Raw genomic sequence first — 20,063 nt, forward strand, 5'->3', positions numbered from 1 at the left:
TCCGGGCCCTTTGAGGATGGGCCCACCCCGACACCACCTCTGACCCTCCGTCCGTCCCCCTCGGCCACCATGAACATAGACGTGGAGTTCCACATCCGCCACAACTACCCCTGGACCAAGCTGCCGGCCAACGTCAGACAGGTACCTTCCCCCCTCACCCCTCCCTCGTCAGCCCTTCACTCGCATTTATGGCACTTTCGCTGTGTGCATTCATTCATTCCGTCGTATTATTGAGCGCCTGCTGTGTGCATTCATTCATTCAATCGTATTATTGAGCGCGTACGGTGTGCATTCATTCGTTCAGTCGTATTTACGGAGCGCCTGCTGTGTGCATTCATTCATTCAATCGTATTTATGGAGCGCTTGCTGTGTGCATTCATTCGTTCAATCGTATTGAGCGCGTACGGTGTGCATTCATTCATTCAATCGTATTTATGGAGCGCCTACTCTGTGCATTCATTCATTCAATCGTATTATTGGGCGCTTGTGTGCATTCATTCATTCAATCGTATTATTGAGCGCTTGCTGTGTGCATTCATTCATTCAGTCGTATTATTGAGCGCCTACTGTGTGCATTCATTCATTCAGTCGTATTTATGGAGCGCCTACTGTGTGCATTCATTCATTCAATCGTATTATTGAGCGCCTACTGTGTGCATTCATTCATTCAGTCGTATTTATGGAGCGCCTACTGTGTGCATTCATTCATTCAGTCGTATTTATGGAGCGCCTACTGTGTGCATTCATTCATTCAATCGTATTATTGAGCGCCTACTGTGTGCATTCATTCATTCAGTCGTATTTACGGAGCGCCTACTGTGTGCATTCATTCATTCAATCGTATTATTGAGCGCCTACTGTGTGCATTTATTCATTCAGCCGTATTTATGGAGCGCCTACTGTGTGCATTCATTCATTCAGTCGTATTATTGAGCGCTTACTGTGTGCATTTATTCATTCAGTCGTATTTATGGAGCGCCTACTGTGTGCATTCATTCATTCAGTCGTATTATTGAGCGCTTACTGTGTGCATTCATTCATTCAATCGTATTTATGGAGCGCCTACTGTGTGCATTCATTCATTCAGTCGTATTATTGAGCGCTTGCTGTGTGCATTCATTCATTCCGTCGTATTATTGAGCGCTTGCTGTGTGCATTCATTCACTCAATCGTATTATTGAGCGCCTACTGTGTGCATTCATTCATTCAGTCGTATTTATGGAGCGCCTACTGTGTGCATTCATTCATTCAGTCGTATTTATGGAGCGCCTACTGTGTGCATTCATTCAATCGTATTATTGAGCGCCTACTGTGTGCATTCATTCATTCAGTCGTATTATTGAGCGCTTGCTGTGTGCATTCATTCATTCATTCAGTCGTATTTATGGAGCGCCTACTGTGTGCATTCATTCATTCAATCGTATTACTGAGCGCTTGCTGTGTGCATTCATTCATTCAGTCGTATTATTGAGCGCCTGCTCTGTGCATTCATTCATTCAATCGTATTATTGAGCGCTTGCTGTGTGCATTCATTCATTCAATCGTATTTCTTGAGCGCGTACTGTGTGCGTTTATTCGTTCTATCGTCTTTACGGAGCGCCTACTGTGTGCATTTATTCATTCAATCGTATTTAGGGAGCGCCTACTGTGTGCATTCATTCATTCAGTCGTATTATTGAGCGCTTGCTGTGTGCATTCATTCATTCCGTCGTATTATTGAGCGCTAGCTGTGTGCATTCATTCACTCAATCGTATTATTGAGCGCGTACGGTGTGCATTCATTCGTTCAGTCGTATTTACGGAGCGCCTACTGTGTGCATTCATTCATTCAATCGTATTTATGGAGCGCCTACTGTGTGCATTCATTCAATCGTATTATTGAGCGCCTACTGTGTGCATTCATTCATTCAGTCGTATTATTGAGCGCTTGCTGTGTGCATTCATTCATTCATTCAGTCGTATTTATGGAGCGCCTACTGTGTGCATTCATTCATTCAATCGTATTATTGAGCGCTTGCTGTGTGCATTCATTCATTCAGTCGTATTATTGAGCGCTTGCTGTGTGCATTCATTCATTCAATCGTATTTATTGAGCGCTTACTGTGTGCACTCGTTCAATCGTATTGAGCGCTTACTGTGTGCATTCATTCATTCAATCGTATTTATGGAGCGCTTACTGTGTGCATTCATTCATTCACTCGTATTGAGCACTTACTGTGTGCATTCCTTCATTCAATCGTGTTATTGAGCGCCTACTGTGTGCATTCATTCCATCGTATTATTGAGCGCGTACGGTGTGCATTCATTCAGTCGTATTTATGGAGCGCCTACTGTGTGCATTTATTCATTCAGTCGTATTTATGGAGCGCCTACTGTGTGCATTCATTCATTCAATCGTATTTATGGAGCGCTTGCTGTGTGCATTCATTCATTCAGTCGTATTTATTGAGCGCTTACTGTGTGCATTCATTCATTCAGTCGTATTTATTGAGCGCTTACTGTGTGCATTCATTCATTCGATCGTATTTATTGAGCGCTTACTGTGTGCATTCATTCATTCAATCGTATTTATTGAGCGCGTACTGTGTGCATTCATTCATTCGATCGTATTTATTGAGCGCTTACTGTGTGCATTCATTCATTCATTCAGTCATATTTATTGAGCGCTTGCTGTGTGCATTCATTCATTCGATCGTATTTATTGAGCGCTTACTGTGTGCATTCATTCATTCAGTCGTATTTACTGAGCGCGTACTGTGTGCATTCATTCATTCGATCGTATTTATTGAGCGCTTACTGTGTGCATTCATTCATTCAGTCGTATTTATTGAGCGCTTACTGTGTGCACTCATTCAATCGTATTGAGCGCTTACTGTGTGCATTCCTTCATTCAGTCGTATTTATTGAGCGCTTACTGTGTGCATTCTTTCAATCGTATTGAGCACTTACTGTGTGCATTCATTCATTCAATCGTATTTATTGAGCGCGTACTGTGTGCATTCATTCAATCATCATCATCGATCGTATTTATTGAGCGCTTACTATGTGCAGAGCACTGTACTAAGCGCTTGGGAAGTACAAATTGGCAACATATAGAGACGGTCACTACCCAACAGTGGGCTCGCAGTCTAAATTCAGTCGTATTTATTGAGCGCTTACTGTGTGCATTTATTCATTCAATCGTATTTATTGAGCGCTTACTGTGTGCATTCATTCAATCGTATTTATTGAGCGCTTACTGTGTGCATTCATTCATTCAATCGTATTTATTGAGCACGTACCGTGTGCATTCATTCATTCACTCGTATTTATTGAGCGCTTACTGTGTGCATTCATTTATTCAGTTGTATTGAGCACTTACTGTGTGCTTCATTCATTCAATCGTATTATCGAGCGCTTACTGTGTGCATTCATTCATTCAGTCGTATTATTGAGCACTTACCGTGTACATTCATTCATTCAGTCGTATTATTGAGCACTTACCGTGTACATTCATTCATTCAATCGTATTTATTGGGCACTTACTGTGTGCATTCATTCATTCAATCATATTTGTTGGGCACTTACTGTGTGCATTCATTCATTCAATCATATTTGTTGAGCGCTTACTGTGTGCATTCATTCATTCAATCGTATTTATCGAGCACTTACTGTGCGCAGAGCGCTGGACTGAGCGCTTGGGAAGTCCAAGTTGGCAACATCTGGAGACAGGCCCTACCCAACAGCGGGCTCATCCCCCTCCCCAGAATCATCGTTATTATTATTATATGTTGCCAACTTGTACTTCCCAAGCGCTTCATACAGTGCTCTGCACACAGCACTCAATAAATACGATTGAATTAATGAATTATAGTGTAACATAATAATATATAATGACATAATAATTATATAGTAAGCGCTTAGTACAGTGCTCTGCACACAGTAAGCGCTCAATAAATACAATTGAATGAATGAATTATAATTATATGATATAGTAATATATAATGACATAATAATTCAGAGGTCGTGGGTTCTAGTCCTGGCTCCGCCGCTTGTCAACTGTGTGACCTTGGGCAAGTCACTTCACTTCTCTGGGCCTCAGTTCCCTCCTCTGGAAAATGGGGATGAAGACTGTGAGCCCTACGTGGGACAACCTGATTACCTTGTATCCACCCCAGCGCTTAGAACGACGCCTGGCACATAATGAGTGCTTAACAAATACCAACATTATTATTATTATAAGAATTATTATATTTATTATATTATTATTATATTATATTTATATATTATATTTAATTATATTATTTTTATTATGCCCACGTTCTCTGACTCCCAAACCCGGGATCTTGCCAATAAGCCATGTTGCTTCGATTCCGCTTCTCACCCCAGGCCTCCTCCGGCAGCTCTCCCCGACTTAATCCCAATCCCGGGGCCATTCCCGGTTCCCTCAGACCCTCTCCCACCCCCAGATCCAGGCCTTCCTTGCCCCAGTCCTCTTTCCCCACCCCTGCACCCAGCCAGCCGCAGGGCCCGGAGGGCTGGCAGTTGACAATTCCTCTGAGGTCTTCCTAAATTCCTTGGAGAACCCAGAATAATAACAGTGACAATGTGCTAAGTGTCGGGGTAGATCCAGGATAATCAGATGGGACACAGTCCTTGTCCCACGGAGATTACAGTCAGAGTTCTGCATTGGTCCAGAACTTAAAATACAACAGAAGAAATGTCGAATGATTAAAACCCCCAAAAGAGATCATCTCTGAACTGTTGTTAAGGTCTTCAGAAGAAAATGGGTGGTGACGGAATGGCACAAGTATTAAAATGAAAAGCCCAGGAAACTTGGATGAGTGTCAGGTTTAATGGGCTTCTGACTCTGCCAGAGCTGCTGTTTCCTCAACAACCTGACCCACTTTTGATCTTTTGGGTTTTGTGCCAAGCCCAAGCAGATAAGTGGGGGAAAAAAAACCCATCTTTGTTTCTCTCATCCACCCCTTTGCACTTGGTAAAGTGGAAACAGCGTAAGGGAAAATGGACATTGAATGAAGGTGATCCTGAGTATGAATAATTAAACTTCGGGGGAAAAAAAAACCCATTTTTGTTTCTCTCATCCACCTCTTTGCACTTGGTAAAGTGGAAACAGCGTAAGGGAAAATGGACATTGAATGAAGGTCATCCTGAGTATGAATAATTAAACTTCGGGGGAAAAAAAACCCCATTTTTGTTTCTCTCATCCACCTCTTTGCACTTGGTAAAGTGGAAACAGCATAAGGGAAAATGGACATTGAATGAAGGTGATCCTGAGTATGAATAATTAAACTTCTGTGAGTAATGGTGGCAGTGCTATTTTTCCAGACCAGAAAACTGAGATGCTTCTCTTTGCCTTCAAAATAAAAGTGTCAAAAGTAATTAAGATGCATTATTTTTTTGATAAGTGAGCCCTCAAAGTAGCGAGTGAGGTTAGCACAAGATGCAGCTTGGCCACTAGCACAAGGATGGTTTTGGCCTTAGTTGCTACAGATGTTCCTTGATAGGGTTGTAAAACTACACACGGTTGACCCTGTATTTTCCCAGGACGCCTCTGTGGCTTGTGATTTAAAGATGGAGTGAAAGGAATCTTCTTTGGACGAAATAAACGTCCTTGACTTGGGTAAATTTCCCTTAGTGAGAGACGCATGGTGCATGCTTATGATCACTTGAAAAAATTCTCACCAGACCACATGGCTGACTTGGGGGGATGCTGACTGGTTTCAGGTTTTCCCAGAATCCCTAAATTTATTAATGTAAAAATAAATTGTATCCCAGCAATTTGAATTCATCTCCTTCAGAAATTAAAAGTTAATTAAATAAAAGTCACGGACAGCAGTTCATTCTGTAGGCACATAATATCATTCCTGGGTCTGACCAATGGCCCATCCAGGGCCTTTTCTGTCTCTGAGAGTGGCAGCAATTTGCTTGGGAGAACAGGTTGGTGATTGCCCTTCTTGACATCCAAAATTAAAAGAAAACTGTCTTCATCATCAACAGTAGTATTTGTGGAGTGCTTACCATGTGCAGAGCGCTGTACTAAACCCTTGGGAGAGTACACTATAACAGAATTGGTAGACACATTCCCTGCCTAGTACAACCAGGGTTGTTCTCGTACGCCCAAAGGTAGGACTGTTCAGTAGTTATAGCACTGTGAAACAACCTAATTAAGGCATCAGAATGAAAATTAATAGTATTTCTCAGGTGCTTACTTGGTGCCAAGGACTGTACTAATCGCTTGGAAAATAAAAAGATGAGTAATCGTTACTAGTGAAGAGATCCAAATGCTAGTTTTGTGCTCACAAGGCGTAATCCATCGTTGGGGTTCTAGAAGGTTGGTGAGGGAGAGGAGAACTCTTGAGGACGTTCTGAGGCTACGCTTTCTGTAACTACAAGTTGTAGAAAAACCCGAGTCATTAAGCTTCTCTTTTCCCAGGCTTTATGCTCATTGTCGATCGCAAACGTGAAAAGGGGAAAGGTTACGGGTAAGTGAACCTATCGCCTGGGTGGCATTAGTTGTGCTCACCACGAGACCATTTCAGGCCACTTGGAAGGAAAATCCAAAGCACACAGGCACTTCTGAGCAAAGAATTGCGCCTAGTTTTTAGAGTACAGGCCTGGGTGTCAGAAGGACCTGGGTTCTAATTCTGGCCATACCATTTCGCTGTGTGACTCAGGCAAATCCCTTCACTTCTGCATCTCAGTTACCTCATCTGAAAAGTGGGAATTGAGAGTCCCGTGTGGGACAGGGACTCTGTCCAACCTGATAAGCTTGTATCTGTCTCAGTGCTTAGTACAGTGCCTGGCACAGAGTAAGCACTTAACAAATACCGTTTTAAAAAATGCCAGAAATATGTTTGGAATTTGGACTCCGAGATCTTTAAAGGAGAAACATTTTAGGAGAGGAGTTTTGGGGGCTCCCTGAGAAATGACTGCTGTCAAGGGGTCAAAGGCGAGAGAGATGAGAGCGAAGCATCGGGAATGAGTTGAAATTCGAGGAACTGAGGACGTAGGCTGGGGTGTAGTGGGAGAACAACAAGGATAGGTTGTGGGGGAGAGAGCTCGACGGAGTGTCCTGCGGCCGAAGAATTTGTGCTTGAAGCAGAGGGGTAAAAGCTGGAGCCACCTGCCTACGTTTCATAGCCATGCCTTAAAGGATGGAGAAGAGGGTGTGTGTCTGTGTGTTTAATACGCATAAAGCAGGCTTGTGATCTCCCCCTCTAGACTGTAAGCTCGTTATGGGCAGCGGATGTGTCTGTTGTTGTATTGTACTCTCTCAGGCGCCTAGTGCAGTGCTTTGCACCCCGTAAGCACTTAGTAAATACAATTGAATGACTGAGTGCTCCTCTGAGTTTTTCCTAATCAAAATGTTTCGAGTTCTCTACTTAGAGCTCTGAGACTAGAGTGCGAGGAAATTAATAATTCAGGCTCTTATTGAAAATTTAAGCCATTAAATAATTGTACAGTTGATTGGAAGACGCTTACGATCGGAACGGGTTTTGTGTTCTAGGGCCTCGGAAACTCACAGAGGGAGTATGAAAAGCAAGTTGTGCTCTACAGCATCCGCAATCAATTACGCTACAGGAATAACTTAGGTGAGTAGAGACTGTTTGGTGTGAGGGAAGCGGCGACTGGTAACTTCCCATCTTCAGGGCTTGCAAAACCCGAATAGGCATAGAGGCGTCTGCCTCTGCCCAGTTGCGTTGGAGACGTACGTCTCTTCTCTCTCCAATTTCCTCCTCTCATCTCATGGTCAAACACACCCTTCCTTTCTGCTCTTGACTCTCGGGCCTTCGGATGGGGGATTCGCCTAGCCACGATGGAAACCAAACAGGTGACTGAAGCGAAGCTTTAAGAGACCATTTCATTCAACTTTAATTTTTTTTAAGCAATCGTGAGGAGGGTTTGAAAATGCAGGTTCATTTTTTAGACGTGTAGTGCTGCTTAATGTCAAAGGACGTATTCTCATTGAGGTGGATTTCTTCGGGATCATTTCTCCATGTGTATGGCAATTAGAAGGGTACATGATCTTATTTTTTAGTATTTTAATCATTATTATTAAGAGGGACCATTAATTATTGTTTGATTAAGAAATTACATTCCATGAACGCGGCAGAAGGTTTCAACGCCCCAGGCACCGAAACGCTTCTGCAACATTGATGAGGCGTAACCTGGTTCGTTGTGAGGCGCCTTTAGATCTTTGATCTCAGATGCCTCCATGCTTTGAGATAATATTCGTAATTTACTATAATCATAAATCTTCCAAGATACTACTTCAATTATGCTGTTTCCAAATAAGCTACTGGAATTGCCTTATGCCCAAAACCTTGGCATTATCCTTGACTCATCATTCAACCCACTTATTCAGCCTGACACAAATCCTGTCAATTTTACCTTCACAACATCATTAAAATCCACCCTCTCCTCTCCATCCAAACTCGTGCTACACTGATCCAAGCAGTTATCATGTTCCATCTCGACTATTTCATCAGCCTCCTCACTGATTTCCCTGCCTCTCCTCACTCCTATCCTTACTTCAGTCTGCAAATATCTTGACAATTCAGATTCTTGAGGTTCTTTAACTGTCTTCAGAGAAATTTAGTTTTCCACTCTGTGTTTACCTTTAATTTTGAAAAGTTGTATCAGTTAGTTCTGTCTTTTCTACTCTCTGGTGTGCCTGCCTCTTTCTGTCTGATCTCTCTTTTTTTTAAGGCATCCGTAATGAACCCAGTGGCATTCGATTTATCTGACTTGGCCTTAAACTTGTGAAGGCTTTGACTGGCTTTGAAACATTCTGTGCTGTACAGATTTTGTTAGTTGCGAAGAAAAGTGGCTTTAGAGTAGTATAATGAAATTCACCAAAATGTAGGAGGTCCTTTATTTGTTGAAGCCTTCTCTTTTTGAAATCAGATACTTTTATGAATTTCTGTGTCCAGATAATAAAAAAATAGGTGTGGGAGAAACCAGTAGATCTTGTAATTCTTTACAGTGTAGAGTTATTTATTCCTTGTTCCTTTAGCAAGGGTTTTGCTTTGCTTAGGTTTCAGTGAGGAAAAGTCATTTCTCTGTTATTTTCTTTGAGATTCCGTTGTACCACTTTCCCTTGCATGTTTTCCTTCAGTTATCATCTTTTAATGTTGTTTTACTATCCAGTCATGCAGGAGAATTCATGATCTGTCTTTCCTCCAGTTAAGCACGTGAAGAAAGACGAACGCAAGTACTATGAGGAACTGCTGAAATACAGTCGAGATCATCTCATGTTGTATCCCTACCATTTATCTGATATCATGGTCAAAGGCTTGAGGATTACACCATTTTCATATTACACGGGAATCATGGAGGTGGGTTTCCAGAGTTGTTACAGATTACCTAAGCTTTTCCCTCTCCTCTTATGTGAGTCTCCTTAGAGCAGAAGGGCATTTGCTAACATTTGCATAAGCACGATTTACTCAGGTTTTCTGCAGCAGAATAAATGGTAAGGGGGAGGGGAGCCCTCTGTTTTTGAAATTCACCATTAATAGCTTCCTCTTAATGCAGCTCCTCAATTTGGAAATCTCCCGATGCTTTCCAAATGTTAAATGCAGTGGAACTCAGTTTACTGGGTAACTCTTTAATCATCTGTTTTTTTACAAGAGAAGTAGAGAGCAATAACTTTCTCACGGTCGCTTTGTAAACTTGACAGAGACAGTACTTAGAGATATTTCAGTCCTTGTACTTTGTCTTACCCATTTCTGCTCTCCTAAAGATAACTGCCAGTACTACTATCAATTACTGGTCTTTTTTTAAAAATTCTGCTTCCTTTACTTGACGCAATAAAATTCAGAGTTTTTTGCTTGATAGTAGTAAGATTAATGTTTACCTTGTTATATAGTCTCATTTTGTTAAGTAACATGAAATGTTTTCAGTAATTTTGAAATTTTATTTTTTCATTTCAATAGGATATAATGAACAGTGAGAAAAGCTATGATTCATTGCCCAATTTTACTGCTGCAGACTGTGAGTATTAAAACACTGGTATTTTGTTTTTATTGCTGAGAGTTCTGCATATGTAGAACATTCTCAGTGTAATCTACCATTCCTCAGTCATAATCTTCAGAGTGCTTTTAGATACAGGAGTGAGAAAATGATCCTAGAAGTCATTGTGGGATTAATTACGGTCTGCCAGTCGCTTTTGCAATCACAGGATTTAGACCTGGGTTTCGAGTGAATGTACTGTAGATTAGGCCAGAAGCTATTTGGAATCATCACATAAGTTAATCATAGGAATGCTTCACTTTTATTTTTTATTTTTGCAAGTTGAAGCTAGCGAAGAAACTCTGTGGCATTAAAGAACATCAGTGTGAAGTTTTTAAAATGTCAAAAGCTTTCCAAGAGCTAATTGACATGATTAGAGCAGTTTGTCTTTAGTAGTTTAAGTGAAATATTGAACTTTGTTATCCATGTAACAAATCTATGTTAGCACAGTGAATAGAATGGGAAAGACAGCACTTTGAAGAAATGCACACAAAAAATTGCTTCACTGTTGGTACACATGTACATACGTGCTTGATCACGCATCCATGCCAAACATATCAATCAATCCGTGGTATTTATTGAGCAGTTAGTGCGGAGCACTGCCCTAAGCACTTGGGAGAGTGCACTACAACATTGTTGGTAGATCCCATTTCCTGCCCACAGTCAGCTTACAGTGTTGAGGGGGAGACAGATAGTCATATAAAAAAATTACAGACATGTACATAAAATAACAGATCTGTCATTATGCCAAATTGAAATGGGCTATAATCACTCAATTCATGTCAGTCCAAATACTTCAGATGGATAGGGAAGGAACACACTTAAACTATGGCAAACTTTGCAGCTATTTCTAAGTTGGTAATGCCCTCATGACAGAAAAAAAAGTGTTGAGAGAAGACGTTTATCATGGAGAGTGTTATACTAGTAATCACACCTAGTTCTGTCAAAATGGACTTTTTCACTTAAAGCCGTGGCTAAAAGGTTGTTAGTGTTAGTCTTTCCTCTGTGTGAGGTTTTCAGGAACCCACTCCTCTTCCCCTCAATTTGAGGAAAGCTGAGTATGCACATATTAAGCTGGCCAAGAAGCTTTAAGGGAAGAATATTGCAATAAATTGACCTGGGAAAAAGACACTAGTGGTCTAATAAAATGTGGGAGCATAAGAGTACTAAATGCTTAACTATGAATTCCAGTATGTTTAAGTAATGGCATGACTCTTTTAGGAAGATTTTCTAACAAGTGAAAATATTTGTTCTAATTCCTTTGTTTTGAGAGTGGTAGACCTATAGAATTAGCTTACAATTTAATCCACATTGAAAGTGGCCCAGATTATCAAAATAAAACTCCTTTGCACCTCTTTGAACAAGTAGTAGAGGGAAGATGGAAATAAAAGGAAAAGGATTTAACTGATGATTTCAAATGCAATACAATCCATCTCTCTTTTCAATTAGAAAAAGCCCATTTTGGGAAGTAAAAGCGAATGTTCGGTCTCATTGAGGCAGATTCCTTTTTTTTCCAAATCTCAAAGATGTGATGTGGACAGAAGAGATAACCTATGAGGGTCTGTATTTTGGGGTGAACAATTTTTGAATTATTTTCATGGGAATTTATTGCAAATCAACGAGACCAGTTGAAAACGGGTGCCTGGGCCCCTTCCACCTTTGGCCTAGACTCCTCTTCTTTTTCAAGATGGATTGGCTGTAGGATGTTACCGTACTAGCTGAAGCATTTCTTTGGCCTGCTTGTTTCAAGAGGTAAAAGCCAGCTCATTACTTGGCAGCAAAGTACTTTCAGGAGGTCTGGGCCATTGTTGTAAAGCTGTCAGTGTGAACTGTTACGGTTATTGTCAGTGGGGCTGAATTTAGATTTAGGCAGAAAATCTTCAGAGATTTCAAAACATGGAAAAGCTTGCTGCTCTACCATCAGTAGGATTCCTAAGCCCCTGCTGTCTGTTGCACCAAAATGGCATAATCGCAAGCATAGTGCACACAGTGAATATTTTTAAGAACCGATTGAAGCTCACTTCGAAGGATATGGCATGCTATGGATGGCTGGAAAATCATAGTGACGGATATACCACTTGGTATTCAGCAGTGGGGGTAATGGTTCGGGGCAAAGTTTGAGGCAGAGTTGTAGACATTATCACACTCTTTAAATAATACTGCAGCACTCAGTAGTCTTTATCTGTTCCCCATGCTACCCGTAAACTCAGAGCACGTGCCAGGAGAATCATCTTCAAATAGGAAGGAAAGGGATTTGTATGCGCACATGTTCTGCATTCACTTATAGGATGTATCTTCCTTTGCATTTATGTAGCAGACTTTCCCAGATACTTCCACATGGTAACTTCTGAGTCAGAATTTAAGTAATCTGCCCAAAGTTCAAGTCAGTAGATTAGAGGGAGGCTAGAAACTGAAGTCTTGTGACTCCCAACCCTGAACTCCTTGCAGGAGGCCCCATTATCTGAAGTATTTCTCTCTGTTGGTTTGATTTTCTTCAAGGACCATCTACTTATCTACCTACTTTGGGGAAGCAGTGTGGCCTAGTGGGAAGAGCCCAGCACTGGATGTCAAGAGACCTGGGTTTGAATCCTGGCTCTGACACCTGCCCTCCGGGTAACCCTGGGCAAGTCACAACTTAACTTTTCCGTGCCTCCTTTTCCTCATCCGTAAAATGGGGATAAAATGCCTGTTCTCCCTCCCCTTATCTTGGGGGCCCCATGGGGGACAGGGACGATGTCTGATCTGATTACTCTGTATCTATCGCAACATTTAACCCAGTGCTTGACACATAGTGGGCGCTTAAAGATACCACAATTTATTATCTTTATTATTATAGTGTCTACCAACTCTGTTATATTATTATATTGTACTCTTCCAAGCACTTACTACTGTGCACTGTTCAAAGTAAACGCCCAATAAATACTTGATTTTTGTTGCCTACCTAGATAAAATAAGTCTATTAGAAAAGGAATTATGTGGAAGCCATTCCTTCTAACTACTAAACAAGTGTTTTTTGCCTCCATTAAAAGCAGAGGACATTTGGTGCCGTTTTTTTAAAAAAAAAAACAAATAAAAAATTTTGGATCTAGAAAGTTTGGAATCGTGTCTTTCCAGTCAGCCGAGAAGCGAGAAAATGACCTAGAAAAACTACCAGACTTCTGCTATTTTTTGAGTCAAAAGGGAGTAAAAAGCTGAGTTATTCCAAATGGATTTGTAAAAAAAATCCCAATTTTAAAATATATTTGATAGTTAAAATTGAAAATGCCCATAGGAAAAAATTGAAGATATCTTTGGTGAAATAACTCGTGATTTTTTATTTTAGGTTTAAGGCTTCTTGGGATAGGAAGAAACCAGTACATCGATCTTATGAATCAATGTAGGTCCTCCAAAGTAAGTTTGTTTTATGTAACTTTTAATTAACTTTTTAATCTGTTTTTAGCCAAGAGCCTCCCTTTTGTTGCCAGACACAGAAGTTCAGTGTTCTAGATAGGGTCCTTGGCATTTGGGCAGATAGCAGACGGTGAACTCTCCCATCAGCAAATCAAATGAAATGAAAGGCAGTGCAAGTTCAAGTTTTATTTGAAGGATGTTGTTATCAGCCGACTGCCTCAGATTTACAATGAAAAGAAATCATTAAAATATGTGGAGCTTTTATTTGACTATTTTTGTCTCTTAATCTAGAACCTGTGCATCATGGGCATTCTTATTTTGTCAAATTCTCTTTGGCATGCATATAATGCAGTAATTTTTTTCAGGGGGAGAGGGAGTGATTATGGACTTTTGAACCTTGGGTTTGAAAGGTATTGTGCAGTCGTAAGGGGAAGTACAAAAAAAAATCATTCATTTAATCAGCGGTATTGAGCGCTTTCTCTGTGCATACCACTGTGCTAAGCACTTGGGAGAGTACAGTCCAATAGAACTGGTAGACACAATCCCTGCCAACAAGGAGTTTACAATCTAGAGAAGGAGTTAACAACTCACAGCTCTCCTCCACCCCCAACCCCCTTCCCCATCCCATGTTTCCCAGGGAGTCTGATGATGAAATTCAGCCTGTTGTGTCACTTACCTTAAATTACTAGCCTGGTTGAGTAGCTCTTTAAGGAGGTTAGGAATTATTCCAGACTGAGGACATCAGAAGAATGGTACATCTACTTGGGTACTCTGGGGTTTATTGTTTCAAGATAGTATGTCATTATCACCAGGTAGCATTTATTGCCCACTTGAGTTTGGCGTAGTAAAGCATAGTAAATTAAATATAATCTGTAGCTTCTAGTAGTTTGCAGTTTAAATAAGCCGGTATTGTTCTCCTTTTAAAGATTTGGATGAATTTGGATTTTAAAGATTCAAAGATTCTTATAGTTTGACTCTCTGGTGCCGTTTTTATGGTATCAAGTGCTCTTTAATTTAACCATCCCTAAGGACAATAGTAACTTGTTGTAGAACTGTAAAAGTGAAGCAGTATTGATCTCGAATGGACTGTGCCACTCCAGAAATTTTTCAGAAGGAAAACTGCTCGGGATCTCCTACCAGTGAAGCCAGTAGAGATTGCTGTGGAGGCGTGGTGGGTGGTACAGGCCGGTTTCATCACAGAAGATGACATAAAGGTATATTTGATTCCAGGTATTTTAAGCTAGAAACAAATGGAAAATGTAAAGGAAGATAGGAGGTCGTCTCCATCACACTTCTTCTAGGGACTGTACCCAGACTAGCTCAAACTACACCGTCTCCTTTGAGCCAAACACCCAATTTGTCTAAGGTTGTGCTCTGAGGACTATTATTTTAATATTTTTAAATAGTATTTGTTTAAGCGCTTACTACGTGCCAGGGACCTTACTAAACACTGGGGGAAATACAAAATAGTGAGATTGGACAGTCCATGTCCCACGTGGGGCTCACAGTATTAACCCCCATTTTACAGATGAGGTAACTGAGGCACAGAGGAATGAAGTCACTTGCCCAAGGTGACAAATAGCAGACAGGTAGCCGAGTCGTAATCAGAACCCAGGTCCCCTGACTTGCAGGGCCGTGCTGCCTCCGACCACACTAAAAGGTGTGTCGTGAAGTCTTCAGGATTTGATTCAACATTTACCCCTTTGATGAATTGAATGTTAATTTAATAAGTCATCAGATTTTTAAGAGATTAACCCATCAGCATAGCATTTAACCATGAATGATGTCTTTTTTATGTTCCTTAGATATGCACTTCAGTTGAGAAATGTGCTGTTGATAAGATCATCGATTCAGGTCCTCAACTCTCTGGGTCACTAGACTACAATGTAGTTCATAGTAAGTGTCGAATGAGTCTTTGGCCACAGAGCAGTCAGGAACTTGATCTTAAGGACCATCTGTACTTCCTCCCATGGCTGGTTCTTGTTTTGGATATGAACCTGTAGTCTTTGAAGTCGATGCGAATCCCCCTTTTCTATATAAAGCTGGATTCCCTTTGTCGGGCCTTTTCGGAGAACTCAACCTGTGGAAAGGAGACATGTTGATGGAACTTGCAATAAAGAATTCAATTAGAAACCTGACAGCAATCACTGAAGCCACAAAGGGTACCAGTATCACACTATTAATGAAAATTTAGCTCAGCGTATGCACTGGATAATTCAACTGCATCATAATAAATGGGAAGCAGATTTAGGGAGCAGATTTGGTGTCAGATGAATTGAGCGCTTACCGTTCACAGAGCACTGTACCAAGCGCTCGGGAGAGGACAATATAACAGAATCCAGCCCTCTTCTTTTTGCATTTAAGAGCTACCGTTGGGGGCAGAATGATTTAAGCATCTGAAAAGTGAATTATGTTTCAAAACATAATGATGAACTCTGTTTCTTTAGGTTTATACAACAAAGGATTTATCTACCTTGACGTACCAATATCTGATGACAGTTGCATAGCAGGTAATGTTGTACTAGTTTGTCCGAGACAATATTTCTCTTCAGTCAGGTTGATCACTAGCGATACTGACTTATCACCAATCAATCAATCAATCGTATTTATTGAGCGCTTACTATGTGCAGAGCACTGTACTAAGCGCTTGGGAAGCACAAATTGGCAAATAGCCGGTCTTCTCATATTTCCGTGGCACTCTTTTTTGAGATTATAGTGATTGTTTTTTCTTTAATGAGCCTTGCAAGAATTCTTCCTTGGAGGTTAGGACTCCAGGGGGAAAAGCGGAAGGTTTGAGGGGGGTCGATTCTGTTCTGTTTTGGTGGCGATGAGAAATGCCTGGCAGAACTAATACATTTTGTAAAGCTTTCAAGATGCTTATGAGCCTCATAAAGCCACTGTACATATTGTGTTTTGATGTTTGTTTCTTCTGCATCTTCAGAGTACTGTTCAGCTGGTAGTTTCACGTGCTATTCAGTGGTAGCATTTCACTGACCATATCCAGCTTTGGGCTTGGTTTTTGGCAAAGTTAGAGCTCTTAATTTGGAGATAGCCAGTTAGCATAGAAGGAGGGATAGGTTCAGAAATGGGCTGCGACTACTGGTCTCTGGGAACCAGTCAGTCAGTGGAATTTGTTGAGCACATACTGTGTGCAGGACACTATTCTAAGGACTTGGGTACAACAATATAACAGCGAAATGAATTTCACAAGGAGCTCGCAGTTAAGGGAGTGGTGCTCAGTCAGAAGAACTGAACAGTGCCTGTTGAGTATGACTAAGAATCCCCCCCAGGTGTCTTCGAGCACTCTAGTTCATCCCCATGAATTTCATTTAGGAAACGGTATTGATGTTCTGAAGTCACCCCCCTGAACCTGCCTCTGGCCTCATTTTAGCCATCCATTTCAGCCTCCACTGGCATCAAACTTTTGAAGTCCATCAGTCTTCTGGGTAGCAATCTGAAGGGCACAGGAACCAGGCCCAAGCTGGGAATTTTTGAGTCCAACCAGAAATATCCGATCGAAACCATTCAGTAGCCCTCTGGCATTACTGTGAACCCCAAATATAGATTTTTTTGAATGGAAAATGAAAGCTTTCAAATAGTAAATACTGCTTTTTAGCAATGTGAGCTTTTAAGTTGCATTCTGTGTTAGTGGTCATTTTTAAAATGTGAGATAGTCAAAAGCTGCTTTTTAAAGAGTTACCACTAATGAAACTCTTCTTTTTTCAGTTCCTCCACTTGAAGGTTTTGTAATGAACAGAGTGCAGGGTGATTATTTTGAAACTCTTCTTTACAAGATATTTGTTTCAATAGATGAGCACACTAACGTCGCAGAGGTGAGCCAGTTTCTCAAGAAGGCACAAAATCCTAAAATAAATAATGCAATTAAATTGTCGTTATTATGATTGTGATGTAGTGGTATTGAGGACTTAACGTTCTAGGCCCTATCCATCAAAGGGGCCACCCTCAGATAGTTGTGTCATGGACATACGTGTTGGATTTTGAAAGGAAGACAGCACTGTATTCTGTCCAGTGACTCGGCCTGTGTCTTTCCAGCATCAAAGGATTTATAACAAACCTTCAAATGTCTTCCTGTCCCCAAGGGTGGTTGGACTGGGATGAACTTTTCCTCCTTCTCTCGTCTCCCTCCGGCGAGCTGATCTTGAGTTTCTTTGGGTTGGGAGGAACCCCCTACCTGTGGTATAAGCAGATTCTTCTTCACAGGTGTTTAAGAAGTCAGTGTAGTCCTGTGGTAGTATAATCATGTGTGTGCATGTGAAATTTCTGTCACTTCCCTCTCCACCCACCCCTCCAAAGGAAAAAAAAAAAACCCCACCCCAGTCACCTGCAAGAAAAATGGATGTCAAGTTGGGTTTCAGAAAGCTCAGTAAATACTATTGATTATTCATTAGGAACCCATCACATGCCAGGTTTGGCTTGTCCCAGGCCAGGTGTTGCTCCAAAGAGCCGAGACACTTCTTTCTCCGTTGCAAAATATCCCTAAGATATAGCATTGGTCATCTTTGCTGTTCCATAGAAATGTTGCCTGGTGACAAAATGAAAAGTAGCAAAGTTGGGAAAAGATGGTGCATAAACAGCAGTGTTATATTCCCTAGTTAGTGTTTGCTACGGTCTTCTTAATAGTGACTTTTTATTTGAATGCCATCCCATCGATCTTCCATTAGTAAAATCTCTCAATTTTTCTTGAGGAAGCAGTATAACATGTAAAAAGGCCTTAGACATAAGATTTAAATTTTGACTAATGGTATTTCTTAATTTTTTTTCAGCTTGCAAATGTACTGGAGATAGATTTATCACTGGTGAAGGTATGTGTCTTTCCTTGGAAGGTTTCCTTTATTAAATTGTATGCAATGGAAAAATCTACTAATCTATTATGTTTTACTCGTAATAAAGCTGTTGAACTTTAATGCTCTTCCTATTGTTTTTCTTCTAAGTAAACTGATATTCAGTACTTAAAACTTTACATGCTCTCTTTTCAGAATGCAGTTTCCATGTATTGTCGATTAGGTTTTGCCCATAAGAAAGGACAAGTAATAAATCTGGATCAACTTCATTCTTCCTGGAGGAATGTTCCATCTGTGAACAGATTGAAGTAAATACGTACATTTTTATTCTTAATTAGGTGATTTTTGTAGTGTGCCAGTTCTAAAGCAGTTTTGTAGACACACACAATATTGATGGTATTTTTGAAGTGCTCAGTATGTACCAAACCCTGCGATAGGTACAAAGTAATAGGATCAGACACAGTCCCTGCCCCAGACAGGATTCACAGTCTTAAAAACAGGAGGAACCAGGTATTTTATCCCTTTTTTCCGTGTGAGGAAATTGAAGCACATAAAAATGAAGTGACTTGCCCAAGGTCATTCACCGGGCAAATGGCAGAGACAAGAGTAGAACACAGGTCTCCTGACCCTAAATTCTGAGCTCTTTCCACTAGGCCAAGCTGCTTCTACACAGCTGTTTTAGGGCACCTAAAATGAGCACAAGTAGTCTGGTGGTACAGCTGTGGTTTAGTCCCGCTCTCCACCCCTGTCTTTTAAATAAATCTTTGGTCACCTCCTTTTGATTCCTTTTTTGGACATCCTCTATTTCCTGACCCCTCCATATCCATGCTGAAGATTTCAGGTGTGATGAAGCCATGAATTAGGGTGTGTGTGTGTCTGTTTTGTTGTTTGTGTCCCCCTTCTAGACTGTGAGCCCGTTGTTGGGTAGGGACCGTCTATATGTTGTCAACTTATACCTCCCAAGCGCTTAGTACAGTGCTCTGCACACAGTAAGCACTTAATACGATTGAATGAATGAATTGTATATATACAAGTATGTTTGTGTGTGCATGTAGGTGTAGATAGATAAATCAGATCTATCCATTTGTTCATAGGAGCACTTTAGATCCCCAAAAGATGCTTCTTTCATGGGATGGTGGGGAAATTAGGAGTCCCGTCCAGGATGCTTCTTCGGCTACTGACACGGACACGAATAGTCAAGAGGATCCAGGTGAGCAGAATAATAATTATGGTATTTGTTAAGCACTTAGATGGTGCAAAGCATGAGCCCCTCTGTCAGTGGTATTTATTGACTTCTTAATGGGTGCATTGAACTGCACAAAGCACTTGGGAGAGTACAATGCGGTAGAGTTGATAGACGTGAACCCTGCCCACAAGGAACGTACAGTCTTGATGGAATTCACAATATGTCCAGATTTATGCATCAGTTAATAGTATTTACTGAGTTTCTACTCTGAGCAGAGCACTGTACTTATGAGAAAATGAGAAGATACGATACGTGTCCTCAAGAAGCTCAGCCTAGTGGGTAGAGCAGGGGCCTGAAAGTTAGAAGGACCTGGGTTCTAATCCCAGCCCTGCCACTTGTCTGCTGCGTGACTTTGGGCAAATCACTTCCCTGGGCCTCAGTCACCTCATCTGTAAAATGGGGATTAAGACTGTGAGCCCTAACTGGGACAGGGACCGTGTCCAACGTGATTAACTTGTATTTACCCCAGCACTTAGTACAGTTCCTGGCACATAGCACTCAACAAAAACCATTTTGAAAAAGCCACTTATAGTAAAGCTGGCCAGGGAAACAGACACACAATAATTTACAGGTAGAAGAGAAATGAAAAATGGGTCTGTAGATAAGTGCTT

General features: G+C 41.0%; 1 protein-coding gene across 1 annotated transcript in view; it reads left to right on the plus strand.

Annotated features, from left to right (window-relative positions):
- Positions 1-20,063, plus strand: part of FAM91A1 (family with sequence similarity 91 member A1) — a 33,627-nt gene continuing 13,564 nt past the window's right edge. Inside the window, exons 1-12 of the mRNA XM_038759989.1 lie at positions 1-141; positions 7,511-7,595; positions 9,190-9,341; positions 9,939-9,996; positions 13,337-13,404; positions 14,505-14,618; positions 15,210-15,300; positions 15,852-15,914; positions 17,131-17,237; positions 18,189-18,227; positions 18,402-18,514; positions 19,301-19,416. Coding sequence (XP_038615917.1) covers positions 70-141; positions 7,511-7,595; positions 9,190-9,341; positions 9,939-9,996; positions 13,337-13,404; positions 14,505-14,618; positions 15,210-15,300; positions 15,852-15,914; positions 17,131-17,237; positions 18,189-18,227; positions 18,402-18,514; positions 19,301-19,416 — 1,078 coding nt within the window. The 5' untranslated portion in view covers positions 1-69. The remainder of the gene's footprint in view (positions 142-7,510; positions 7,596-9,189; positions 9,342-9,938; positions 9,997-13,336; positions 13,405-14,504; positions 14,619-15,209; positions 15,301-15,851; positions 15,915-17,130; positions 17,238-18,188; positions 18,228-18,401; positions 18,515-19,300; positions 19,417-20,063) is intronic.

The sequence above is a fragment of the Tachyglossus aculeatus genome, chromosome 18, assembly GCF_015852505.1.
Source record: "Tachyglossus aculeatus isolate mTacAcu1 chromosome 18, mTacAcu1.pri, whole genome shotgun sequence".
Classification (NCBI taxonomy): Eukaryota; Metazoa; Chordata; class Mammalia; order Monotremata; family Tachyglossidae; genus Tachyglossus; species Tachyglossus aculeatus.